Source organism: Typha angustifolia, chromosome 7 (genome assembly GCF_048772165.1).
Source record: "Typha angustifolia cultivar Huaian chromosome 7, ASM4877216v1, whole genome shotgun sequence".
NCBI lineage: Eukaryota > Viridiplantae > Streptophyta > Magnoliopsida > Poales > Typhaceae > Typha > Typha angustifolia.
This window is the reverse complement of record NC_133245.1, coordinates 3,506,734-3,520,409: the sequence shown is the minus strand read 5'-3', so window position 1 is coordinate 3,520,409 and position 13,676 is coordinate 3,506,734. Positions and strand designations below refer to the sequence as shown.

Sequence of the window (13,676 nt, the reverse complement as noted above, 5' to 3'; positions counted from 1 at the left end):
TGAGATTAATAAAAAATGAGGAAAAATCTAATTAATTTTCTAATTTCGAAGTACCAAAAAAATAATTTATTAGTCCTTTAGGAATGAAAAGAATTACCTAGTCTCAGACACGTGTCAGGATGATTTGGACATGGAAGTCACCCACAATGACTAACATCAGTACTTTGCATTATCCACGTACTTTGCAATCCGCCACATGATACTTGGCAATTTGTGATTAGTTTCCAAATCATGGCCAATAATTCCAATAAAAAGGTAAAGACTAAAGATATGGGGAAGTTTTAGAAATAGACTTCCACCTCTGCTAGTTCTGGGAGAAGCTGTGAGATAAATAAATAAATAAATAAATAAATAAATATATATATATATATATATACCCATTAGATCATCCAATATTCCAGCACTAGAATTTGTTCTTTTCGATCTAATCAGATGACAGGGACAAAACAAAGAGGGAGCACGAGAGAGAGCTAGCTGCTCCATCTCTACAACAACGACCAGGCCACCACCACTGCCATCGCCACCGGCACTAAATCGTACTACGAGGTGGTGCAGATAGCCAAAGACGAGTTACTTAGAATCTCGAGTTTGATCGGCCCCCTTGTTGAGTCAAATCACTAGTGGAGATGAGTGCAGACAGTTGGTTCCATCAGTTAAAAGTTTTGAGAAAAGATAGCCACCTTGGGGTTTTCTTTCTCCCACTGCCTTTGAGATAGAAAGATAGAGAGAGAGAGAGAGAGAGAGAGGATGCACGACGGCTCTGTGTGTTGTTATCTCTCCTTGGCAACGTTGAAAGTAATAGACAGCATCCATCCTTTCTTCTTCGCCCATAGGCCTGTCATGGACTGACTTTGTCTTACATGTTGCACTGCTCATGTGGCCAATTCCAGCTTGAGATGGCCAATATCACAGGAGCTACAAGATAAACAATTAAAAAAATATTAGCATGGCATCAGGAGGATTACATCAACAGCTGGCGATGAATAGACCGTACTCATCTGGAACTCAAACTCAAGTTAACAGCCAGTGTATACGTCTTTATCGTACCCGTCATCAGCAAGCAAAGTTCCATTTTTGTTACACTTTCCTATCGGCTTCTTATAGAAAACCACTTTTAAGTTGACATAATTAATCTATCTTCAGCTTTATTAGGATTTAGGCACCACCCATCTTACAGATCGATTCAATTTTGTCTCTTTATCAGAGATTATTTCTTTCCATTACCACTTTTTAGTCAATGTTATACAAAAAGTGTGTAAGGAGAACAGTATGCGGTAAATATTTCATATAACCTTTACATAATTAAACTCTAACAAACAACACGAGGATAATTACTTGTAGACTTTGAAAACGCATCAGAGAAGAATATTTCAAGACCAAACAGAAAGGTTCAAGCAACGTCAAATAAACAAGTAAAAAAAAAACGTATTGAAACATTTCCCCAATCACAATGGTCTAACAGAATACAAGACAGTCCAGTCATAGAAAAGAATAATAAATATAGCTCAACACGTTACTATAAAATAGTGCTCAGATCATTCAAAAACTATATTTAAAAGAGTTTTTGAATTCAAATCACAATGACACTTTCTCGAGAAATCGTTTAAGGTTTTCTTCTCTCAAAAATAATGAATGCACCAAATGCACACGAGCCATGACAATCTCAACCTGCTCGTACATGGTAAATAGTATCATCAAGTAGCATTTAAAGCAGATATATTGACTGAATAACCCAAAGTCAATCTTTGAATGCTTCTTCCTCCAAGGATATATATTAAAATAATAGAATCCAATAGGTAAATAAAATTGTGGGATTTCAATAAATGCTAAGAAGAGAGCGTAGCTAGGTAACTCAAGGTGCATGACCGTCATTCTCATGAAAGCCCACTTGGCTGACTTTTAAAAAGACTTTTACCAACAAAAGAAAAAAAAGACTTTTGCAAAGGCATACTTCTTAGAAACCAAATACACGCCGCACCGATATTAAAGATAGAAACAACGTATATTTTTCTACCCTAAGAAAATTCAATATAAAGGAAAAATCTTGTAAAACAAATCCAATAGTCATAGGGATTATATTTACATAAGATAATAAACACAAACAAACTGCCATATAATCACATCATGAGACGTGTCTGATTACATAAATAAGGCCATCTGCTATGAGCTTATAGAAATATGAATAAATAAATGACAATAGCGTTGTTTAGTAGTTGGAAATTAAGTTCTGATTAAACTTCGGCGAAGTGACTTTCTCTGTCGAAGAAGAAAATTGGAAAAAAAAATTACTATTTATTGTAGGTAAGAAAATCACTTTTTTTATTCATCTTTGTAACTAGATATTAAAAATAAATAAAGAAGATTTTGAAGTGATTATTTCTTTCCTCAGTTTCTAGTAAACAGACATTCATAAATGTAAGCCAAAGAAAAGAAAATGAGACAAATAAGCATGGTAACAATAAAATTAGGCTCTTAAAACTGAACGCATTCATTTTCTACAAGTCATTTATATAAGATAATAGTTAATTTTAAAATAACAAATAGGCCCTTGTTTGTATAAATTGTACCTAATTCATTATAAAAAAAAAACATATACATTTAGTATTAACAAGGAATGCGTTCAATTGCAAGAACTCGATCTTACCAATACTAAAATCCAAGAAATTTTTTTCTGCAAATAACCCCATTTTTTACACTAGATACATATTATTTAAAATAAAATACACACTATATATATAAAAGACGAGGACAATGGCTCATTATTGCTATTTTGAAAATTGAAAGATTTTTTATTTGCAAATAACTCTTGTAGGGTTAGTAGGTATGTTCTTTAAGACCAAGAAAGTTGTAAGAGATCAATTCCAACCCCCCAAACAATTATTATGAAAAAAAAATATGATGATTTAGTAGCTTAACTCAATGACTCAATTGATGGATTGACGGTGCGATTAGTTTAGAAGACCAATGCAACAACTTGAAGCAATATCTCGACAATGTTTATGCACGACTTAATAGTATGTTGGCTAAAATTTCTTGGGGCCTAAAATGACTCTGCATCTAGAGAGGGTTATATTTTGTCTAGCCCATATCTAACATTCAGACTCTTAAATGATCCAAAAAAAAAACACAAAACCCAATCCAAAAATAATATAAACCACACTATTAAAATAACAATAAAAAATAATAATAACAATAATGTGCAAAATTAGTCCTTTAGTTTGGCGAAAATATAAAGCAGAAAGGTCGGCAAATCACAAGAAAGCAAGATTGCATGTCTGGGCTATATTTATCCATACGTTTCCAAACATACAGATATGGTTTCGCATCAGAGCAAAGGATAGATTACACATTCGGTTACTTAGTGACCTATTTAACAGATATCAAGTTGACAACTCGAGTGTTTGTCAACTCATTAACAGTCACTGTCAACGATCATATCTGGTAAACCAACAATTCGCTACACAAGATACCAACAGAATGGAAGATATCACAGGTAAACATCCAAAAGCCAGCTAAGGAAATCTTAAATGTACATTTGTTAATCAAAGCTACATAAAACCAGACTCAGAAAAAGAAGTTTGGCTCAATCATCAAGAAATTCTCCACATGTCAAAATCCCAAAACTTGTTATAAGAAAAGTTTGAATTCCAAAAGACTTAACACTAGATGTTGGACAGAACAGGCAACGAGAGTGACATAAGCATTGCTACAATACAACATGATTGGTAAGGATTTGGTGGTGGTGCCTAACAAAAAAAATCGCAATATCACCTAACGCTGTATGACACTTTTGGTTCCCTAGTAAGAAGTTAATGGATACCATGATATTGTACCTACACACACACACACATAAAACCTCCAAACAAATTACCCAAAAAAAGAGGAGGGAAATATATAAGATTCTATCTCCCTTACACTACAGTACAACACCCAGAAAATAAAAGGAAGGAAAGATATAACACGTTCTGAGCCTCAATTTATTTCTGGTAGTTTGATGGAAGAGATAAAATAGAGGAGCAATTTAAAACCAAGATAGTTTTAGTCCTATCATGCAAATATGCATCATTCCTTTTGCATACAGTGCCAAGTGGCAATATCTCATGTAGTCCATCAACGCTTGATTGAACATGTCCTGTTTCAGATTAAAGAAGCACTCTCTACTATTGAGGCGTCAGCCTCATGATCGGAGATTCACTCCTGAATCCATACACATAGATGCTATGCTAGCAATGTGCACAATCAGAGTTCAAGAAAAATTACCTTATCACACTCTTAACTGAATCTGCACCACTCTTTCGAGCAATTATTGCCACATTTCTTGGTGATAACATAGGATCAAATAGAGGAAATAAAAATGGTTCCAGTGAATTGCCTTGCTCCTGAAGAAACAACAATCTATCTAGTAAAATATAACTTTCCACCACTGGTCCTAAAGCAGCCCGAAGAGACCAGAAAGGACCTATTAATTCCTGCATGGGTAGATATTATGATCAGCTTTGCCACCACCATACATATAAAAAATTAGCATACCTAAGAAGCTTTACAAGAAACTTACTACATATAGTGACGAAAATGAATGAAACATTACTTTTACTTGACAAAGTTCAGAAAGATCATGTCAACAAGAAAAATGCAACTTTTTCTAGAGTCAATGATGATCCATCCAATATTTCATCAAAATTGACTAGCTTGATGTGATGTTCCAACCATAAATGAAACTATGGTGAAACTAAAAAAGTTTTGACAGTTAAAATAGAAAATAATTTACAAAAGTAAAATCAGGGTACAAGAGCCACTGAAAAAGCATATGAAGGCAATCAAGACATCCACGGCTGCTTTACACAAGATTCTGCATTATACATGAGCCAAATACTTTCAGTAGAAAACTACCACGTGCTCCTTCATATAAATCATAGCAATTAAGGATAAAGTGTGGTTCTATCATTCTATGAAAAGATTTCTGGATGTATTTCTCATTACATCTCACTTTCACCCATTTTAGCTTTTGTATCCCCTCCTAAGCCTTATCGTTGAAAAAACTGACCTTTTGGATGATAACCATCTTGTTTACTGACAACAATATTCTCTTTTTCTAATTTTCTTTTTCCTGCTTTTCGTGTCCATTTTTCCAATTTCCATCTTCCAACTATTCAATAAAAATGCAAATATAGCATGAACCATGAAGCAAATGGACCATAAACTAGGATTCAACTGTAAGGTGTTACTACATGTTAATAACTGATCTTAATATAAGATGCAATTATAAATTCAAAATTGCAAACTGTCATGGCAAACTTACTGACGAGAAACTGTTGATTGCATAACAACATACAATATCTGAACTGAGCAAAAATAAGTTATTTTCAAACAATGAATTTCCAGCTAGAATGCATGACAGAAGAGTCACAGGAGCATACAGTAAAAGGTAGCACATCCTTCCATATTTCAAGAAGATCAGAATCTTGTAAGGTTCCACAACCAAGGCGGCATAATGCAGAATTGCTGAACTCTTTAAAGAGCAAGTACTTATCAGAGTTTCCAACAGAATTTTCTTGGCACCTCAAGGCAGATGTAAACATCGAATTGCTAAGAACTTCTGAGCTTGTGCATGATACGTCTGCTAACATACCTAAAATTGTTAGTTGGGTTCATCTGGTCATTACATTCCTTATAAGAACATAAAAACATCCTTTCCGAAGATGCATTGGATAAATATTAACAATAATGCATGTGCAATCATAACATATTGAGCAGATTTAACCTGTTGAAACAACATGATCGCAGCATCCAACAATGGGTTCAACCTCATTGGGCTTCATGGGTAGTGAACAATCTTTAACCATCCATTGTTCATTGGAAGTAGAATATTGAGAACTGTTGTTTGTCTCTGTACCCAAACGAGATTCTAGAACTCTCCTAAATCTTTGACGACGCAGAGCTTTTCCTTGCCGACCAACAGATGGACTTGATTGTAGGATTTCTGGAAAGTTCTTCTCAAGAACCTAAAAATGAATAGATACCTAACTGAAGATAAGAATGGAAATTCCATGATTTCTATCATTATATACAGTAGTAACTTATTGGCGACATGTCAAATCAAAAGCTAAATCTTAACAAAAAAAGATTCAGGACATGAAAGGCCAAATCAAATTAATAATCAAGCTTTGGCTAAACCCTAACAGAAAGGTGCTGTTTCTAATCTAGAGACAAAGATTCCTGATACACACTACTATTAACGAGGATGACTTCCAATGGACATAAAAGTCAAGCAGCATATTGAAGCAAATGGGAAGTAACCCTATTTCACAAATGCAGTGACAAATTGAATGTTTCAGGAGATATCAAACAAGAATGACACAAATACAAATGCCAAGACATTGAAAAGATGAAAGCTTGGAAAACCAAGAAAGTAGTTAATCTTCTTTCTTATGACAGCAGTCCTTTGCTAGTTTGTTTTCCCTTTCACGTTTAAAAAACTTGCAATATAGAAAGGTAAAAGGCCACATAAGTTCACCTAATGGAAAAGGAAGTCAGCCATTGACTAAGAGAATCAATTAGAAAATAATACAATGTTTACCATTTGGAGTGCAGCACGATAGGAATGCACATCAAATGTTTGAAGAGCAATGTCCTTAGTAAGACCTCTCCAACGCTCTGCACTCTAACAGAAGTAGGGAAATCATTTTCTTTTGACTAAAGCAAACAATCCAGTAATTAATATAGAAGAATTTTACGCCAACTATCTCAACAGTAAAAGAGTTGAAAGCACTGAAACAGAAAGAAATAACAATATGAGCACAAAAAATGGTACACCTCATAGTTTTACAACTAAGAGTCTAAGATATCTAAGTTTAGTCACCTATAAATTTGGAAACAAAAGGGTGTGCTGCCCATTTACCAATCTGCTAATTTTTTACTCCATCTAGAAATTGAGTCGAATACCTATAATGAAAGCCCAGAACATAGCAAATTGGAAAATAAAGTGCTGTGACTTGTGAAGAGGCTAATATTCTAGCAGTCTATTGTCACCATAGACTTCAAATTTTATTCTAAGGTGAGATACATTCAGCCACTATATGCCATACCATAACACTCTTAGACACTCAAAAATGTCAAAATACTTATGTAGCCATTATTATATGTCCTCTTTTAGGTTCTTGTACATAAAGATGGTCGTGCCAAAGGCAAGGTTCCGAAACTTGATAGTGGGATCGGAATTGGCCGTTAAAAAAAATGATACGTATCGGCTGTATCGGTCATATTGGCCGCCCATATCGGATCTAACTATTTTTAATTACGTAAAATTTTAAATATTATTTAAAATACAGAAAATTTTCTAAATATTTATAAAAAAAATAAGAAATAAAATTAGGCACATATGAACTTTAAAAACTAAATAAAAAACTCACTCAAAACTATAATAAATTTCGACTTGAATCAGACAAAATTTTATACTCGAAAATTATTACTGCAGAATAACATAAATAAAGAGAGATCTCTCTTCTAGTAAGAAAAGAAGAGTTAAAAGGTGGATGAGAAAGAAGGAAAAAAAAAAAAAACTTATCCGAGTTCACTAAAGTGCGAACTAGCCAGAGGAGATCACAGAACGGCTGCCAAATGAACTCGATGAAGTGTAAAAGTAAAAGAAGAGTGTGTGTGCGAGTAATAGAGAGAAAACTGAAAATTTAAAAAGAAAGCAGTTGATGACATCAATTATTAATGTCTCCTAGGTTATATACATTTTAGATTTGACTTGAATCTTATAAAAAAATTAATTTCAGCCTAGTTTCGACCGATACGACCAAAACTAGCCGAAACCAGTCTGATCGGGGTCGGTTATCCAACCGAGACTAGCCGAGTTTCATACGGCTGCCTGCCACTTCCACTCTTCCTCACACAGCTACCCTCATCTACTACTTGAAGTGCCTCCACCTCGCCCCAACCGGCAACAGCAGAGTCGAGTCCACACTCCCAATCGAGAGCGTAGATCGATGCCTTGCCCCCACCATCGACGACGAGCGGCAATCAACAAGTAATGGCAACGGCGACTGTAAATGCAACGGTGAGTATCCCTTACATTTTTCTCTCCTCTTACAGCACGTGCCGTGCCGTGCTATGCCGGCCGGTGGTCAGCACGGTCTGTGCCTGTGGCACGGCCATTGTTGGTTGTATGGATTGTTAGATTGTTACGAGAATATCATGGGATTGTTAGATTTGTTCTAATTGTCATGAGATTGTTAGATTTGATAGTTAGAATTAAAAATTATATAGATTTGTTGTAAACTTTGTTTTAAATTTTGCTCTATACAAATTGTTGTATAGATTTTGGTTTAAGAGTTAAAACTTTGTTCTAAACTCCAAACTTTGTTGTATGACTTTTGTTATGGTGAATTATTAGAATTATAATTTTGATGTTGTATGAGTTTGAGTTGAAAATAGATTATTTTGTTTATATGATAAATTAATAAATATTAACTTTTATATAGGATTTAGTAAGACGAGTCGGTTAACCCAACCCATTTATTAAACGGGTTAGATGGGTCATATTAATGTGTCAGGTTAACCCGGACTATTTATTAAACGAGTTAAACGAATCGTGTCGTGTTACCTGTTTAATAATTGGATCGTGTTCGTGTCTACTAAATGCAACCCGTTTATTGATTGGGTTGTGTTCGTATTAGGATGAAATTGACCCAACCCGAACCCGCTTAATTCGACCCGATTGCCACTCTTAATATGACATCCCTCGTGCCACATGTTGGTATGCCGCCAGAATGGTAAATGACGACCGACATACCCCATGCTGGTTGGCACAGCTATCGTTGCTTGTATATATTATTTTCTAACTTACAGTCGATGAGGAATTATATATTCAAGAAATTCATAAGTTCTATTTCTCCAATAAAACTCTTGCCTCCTCTGAAAAGAAATCTTCAACTGGTGTCCAAACTCAAAAATATCATTAGCATAAGCTAATATGACCATATGATACGACTTATGTCAATCTGATTATCGTAAATAACAAGAGAAGTTCCAAATAAATAAGAAAATGTAAAGGTCCATTTATCTCAAGTTAAAATGGAGGGCAATACTCTCTTGAGAAACAAAAACCAGCTCAGAAAAAAAAGGGGGAGAAAGAGAGAGATCAGTCAAGCTTCACTCAACTACTCAAATCAATACATTTAATATACTTGCTAACGTGTTCAGTTTCATTTACTTATGACTGCCATAAAGTTCGACCTCCATAGAACAACAATATTCCAAACTGCATAGTATATATGAAGATACATGCTAATGCAATATGATAGGCATACCTGACAAGCAAGATCACGCGTTCTTTTTCCAAGATATAAACGAGATAGTTTAGCAGCACTACTCATTGGAAAACTAGAAGAGTTGTCGACCACCTCAACACAATCTTCGGATAATAGGTTATAGCAACACCCAATACTTACTAATGCTGTAACCCGTTCACATTCAACAAATGTCCTAAATAGAAAGAGTATTAAATACAGATGTGCATAAGAAAGGAACATTATAAGTTATAACCACCTACGGTATAGAACTGAACATAGACTTGCTTAAAGAAATTTGTGTACATATGTAAAATTAAATCTTTGCCAACAAATCATATTTCTTCAAATGAAAATTCAAGAAATTGTCAGTTTGTCACCAACCTTAGCATGTTTACAGAAAGGTCACCACAAGCATGAAGTCCGGCAAGAACCAATGGAGGTCCGGTATGCTGCTTATTTGAAAAACACTTTCCTTCCCTTGCATTTAGTTCCTTTTTGTGTAGAGCATTGAGCTCCAAGCCATTCTCAGTCTTCAAAGATTGTTTATTACTATCTTCACATAATACAGAAGTAGTTAAATCTGACAATGCCTCACTTGAAAGAACATGGCAAGTAATAGTTTGAGGAACTTTCAGATGTTGGTTCGCTGCACTAACAAATCAATTGAATATCATGCAGTTGTCATGCAAGAACATACACATTAAAGTTTTAAAGACCAAAAGGTTTATTCTTGAAGGTACCATTTAGCTGCATAATGCTTTTTTATTCTCTCCGCCCGAGAACTAGTAACAGTTGCATGGTGCAAAGAAGCATCGATGGCTATTACAGGAAGCTGATACTGAAATGATAGCACTTGTGCAAGATAGCCCTGATAAACATTAAATATGCAGTTCAGAACAGAAAAGACCTGAAAAAAAAAGTGCCAAGGACTCCTAATATTATGTGGCCGAGATTTGCCAGATTATTTATAACAAGTTATAGGTAAGAGAAAGGGTCAGAACAATGACATAAGTAAGAACATACTTAGGGTGCAAACAGCTGCCAAGTCCCTCATCATGTTACTTAGGTTGCACCCACAGTAGAAGAGGGTGCTCGGGATTGGCTTGAGCTTGAGCCAGGCCTCAACTCAGATGCTCAGTTTCAACTCTTAAGCCACTTGAACCCACTGGACAGATCTGTGCCTAATAAATTCTTTAAGTGTTTCATTTTTATGATGAGCTAATTTCATAAGCTGAGCACCAGAATCCTACTTGAGCTAGTTTCATTTAACAATCAAACTAAACTCAATCTAAACTTAAGGGAAATGGCATAAACCTAGATCCAAACAAAGTCTAAACACTGTGACCCCTAGTGAGCATGTATGATTCCTACTGAGAATGTTGTTAATAAAAAGGAAATATTGAAGTTGTACCTGGCCAGAACCTACATCGATAACTGTTTCAGCTCTGGAGCCTCTGGCAATCATGCTAACAACTGCTGCAAGAATCTCTACCTGCTCCACAACAAGGTAATGTATCATTTGTGTACACTGTGGCAAGGATCAAAGTGGAGAATGATAACATATATGAAGTTCTATAGAGTTGTTCAAAGAGCAGTATAGCCAGATTGCTCTTGAAAAATTCAACTACCTACTTCATGTTTCTTTTTCATATTCATGCCTTGAGCAAGAACAGTACCAAGTGATGACACATGCAGATCTTGTATAATCTGCAAGAAGTGACAACATGATTAAGGATTAAATATCAGCACGTTCTCTCTATGTAGTAAAATAGACAAAAAAAACAAAGCACCAGATCCAATAAGGATCCAAAGAGAATGCAGATGATACATAAAAGGAAACACCAACTAAACCAGGCAGCATCTCATATGCTCAATGTATGGTCCCCAGTTCTCCACAATGTGACTTGTTAGTTTTTCCTTTATGTAATGAACATACATAAGATGTAAATATGGGACACAAACTTTTTTCTAATTCAATCCTTTACGAGTCATAAATTTCACTATCTAATAATTCAAATGGCTAGATTCTGTCAAACTTGAAAGAATAGAAATAACTTCAAAAACATAACAACTGGTATTATGTGTTCTAATCATAATGTATGATTAATATCAAGGTTCCCCGTTTTGGCCGATCCCAATCCGGGTTGGCTAGTTTCGGCCGATACCCAATCCATTTCGAGCGGAAACGAGTCGGATATACGGTGACCTCAACCTTCGGCGACGTTCTCCGACCAAGATGATCTGACGACCTCAGATGAGTTTTTTTATATTTCTTTTTTAATTTTTAATTCCACTCTTATTCTCTATCTCTTTTCCTTCTTGCTACTTTACTACTGTTGTGATGAAGCAGCAACAGGGTGCAACTGTAGGTATAGTAATTTTTCAATTTTGAGTAAGTTAATATATTTTTTAAATTTTTAGGCTTTATATGTGAGTAATTTTTATTTTCTTATTTTTCTGTTATTTAAAAAAAAATAATCTGCATTTTCTATATTTTTAGATAATATATAGAATTTTACGTAATTAAAAAATAATTTGATCCGATACGAGCGACTGATATGCCGATACGTATTGTTTTCCAAACAGCCAATCCCAATTTCGATACTAAAAACCTCGATTAATATCACACCAATCAAAGTAATAAATTTCTTAAATCCCAACTAATAAATTTTTTTAAAAGCAATTAGCATGTAGGGTCAAAATCAAAGCAGATATATTATACTTCCAGAGGAAAGCATTCCTTAATGAGTATAAAATAAAGCAATTGGTACTTTCATACTTCTACATGAACTTTATAACCATGCAAATATTATAAGTTTATAACTGCTAGACATACAAAAAGAGATATGGTTGATGATTGTAAAAATAGAGAACATACTGGATGTGCCAACTTTGGCTCTCGTGGAATCACCAGGGACCTCAAGGTGTGTATAAATTCTTGTAAAGAACTGGGCCAATAGTCCTGTTGCATATATAAATAAGGAATCGACTTAACCAAAATGACCTTATGCAAAATCATCCTCATGCATCTCATTCTCACAAATATAATTGGAAACAAAAACATAATTAACTATTATCTCTATCTCTATTGCCCTTAAATATTTAACTGAATCTATGTCGCTCTCCTCTCTAATCTCATGGTTCAAATTCCTCATAAACATGAATGTGCATTGAAAATATCCAACAATGACAGGAAATAGTCATGCCCCTTTTTTACAATCTAATCCTGTCCTGCTACCAAATCACCATTCCGGCACCAACCTCTGATTTGACATCAAAGTAGACATTACAATCATCAACCAGTCAGCTGCAGGATCACCTAGATGATAGCCATAATTTGCTGGGACTATCTTTCCAAAGTTATCCTTCCTATTCTCCTCTAGGATCCAATGTCGATATCATAATAAGACCTAGATTTATCCTGTTCAAGACTCATGAATCATATGGATATTTCTCAACATATCACACCTCGATGTCCTTTGCATATTTATTGTGGATTCTTAGGCAAAATAGTACAACCTAATAATAAGAAAAATCTCGGGTTTATGCGCAACTCCATCATGATAGGAAAATAAACATCCACACTTATTAAAATCTAACACCAGGTCACCCAATCTAAGGATCAAGTTTAAACGCATCAAACATCCATACCTGAACAAATCCAGACGGCAATTTTAGCAAATTTTCAACGGATTCCTTCTTAAGACAATCCATCCACTGCTCATCCACCATCTCCCACAACTTATCCTGCGCAAACCGACCAAATATATCAGTAGATTAACCCTCGAAAGATCCAGGAACCTAGGTTTCCGATGGATCGAAAGAACCCAGAAGAGGACCTTGAAGAAATTGACGACGTGGGCGTCCATGATAGGCCTGTAAGGCCGGAGGAATTCGGCAATGGCGTTCATCCATTCTATGGTTTCCGCCGCCGACTCGCACGAGTAGCGGCGATGGCGAGTCGCCATGGGAAGAGGCGCGAGAACGGGAACGGGGAAGACGAACGAGCGGCGCTATAAACTGTACTCGGGTTTCGGATCTTTACCCGGTTCTACTATTGGATCTGGTTCGGGTTCGATAGAACGATTCGACCTGTTTGTATTAGAAAAGAAATTAGAAATGTGGCAGCCGGGTTATTGGGTTTGGGTTGACACCCTAATCGCGCGCGCGTGTGTGTATTGGAGGGTAAAGATAGATGTAGTATTATACTGTTATGCTTGGTGTAAAACTTTAGAGCATCAGTGTCATTCGAATAAATGGTTACATCCACTTCAATTACCGCATACGTGTCAGTCAGACAAAGTAAACATTGAAATAAAGATGATTCTTTTTATATCTCCCATTTATTCGGAAGGTAAACAGTCTCGCTAACTGGTTAGC

General features: G+C 35.4%; 1 protein-coding gene across 2 annotated transcripts; it reads right to left on the bottom strand.

Annotated features, from left to right (window-relative positions):
• Positions 1 to 344: 344 nt before the first annotated feature.
• LOC140762156 (uncharacterized) lies at positions 345 to 13,289 on the bottom strand. Of its 2 annotated transcripts, none has more exons than XM_073099781.1 (13): positions 13,136 to 13,289; positions 12,948 to 13,043; positions 12,175 to 12,258; positions 10,929 to 11,003; positions 10,708 to 10,788; positions 10,037 to 10,164; positions 9,678 to 9,947; positions 9,315 to 9,489; positions 6,578 to 6,661; positions 5,762 to 6,002; positions 5,418 to 5,629; positions 4,261 to 4,469; positions 345 to 915 (listed from the first exon to the last, which is right to left on the bottom strand). In XM_073099781.1, the coding sequence occupies exons 1-13, from the start codon at positions 13,262 to 13,264 to the stop codon at positions 873 to 875; spliced, it is 1,827 nt and encodes a 608-aa protein (XP_072955882.1). In that variant the 5' UTR covers positions 13,265 to 13,289; the 3' UTR covers positions 345 to 872. The 2 variants fall into 2 exon arrangements, with proteins under 2 accessions (XP_072955882.1, XP_072955883.1); XM_073099782.1 differs by having other exon boundaries at positions 5,418 to 5,617.
• Between the last annotated feature and the right edge of the window lie 387 nt (positions 13,290 to 13,676).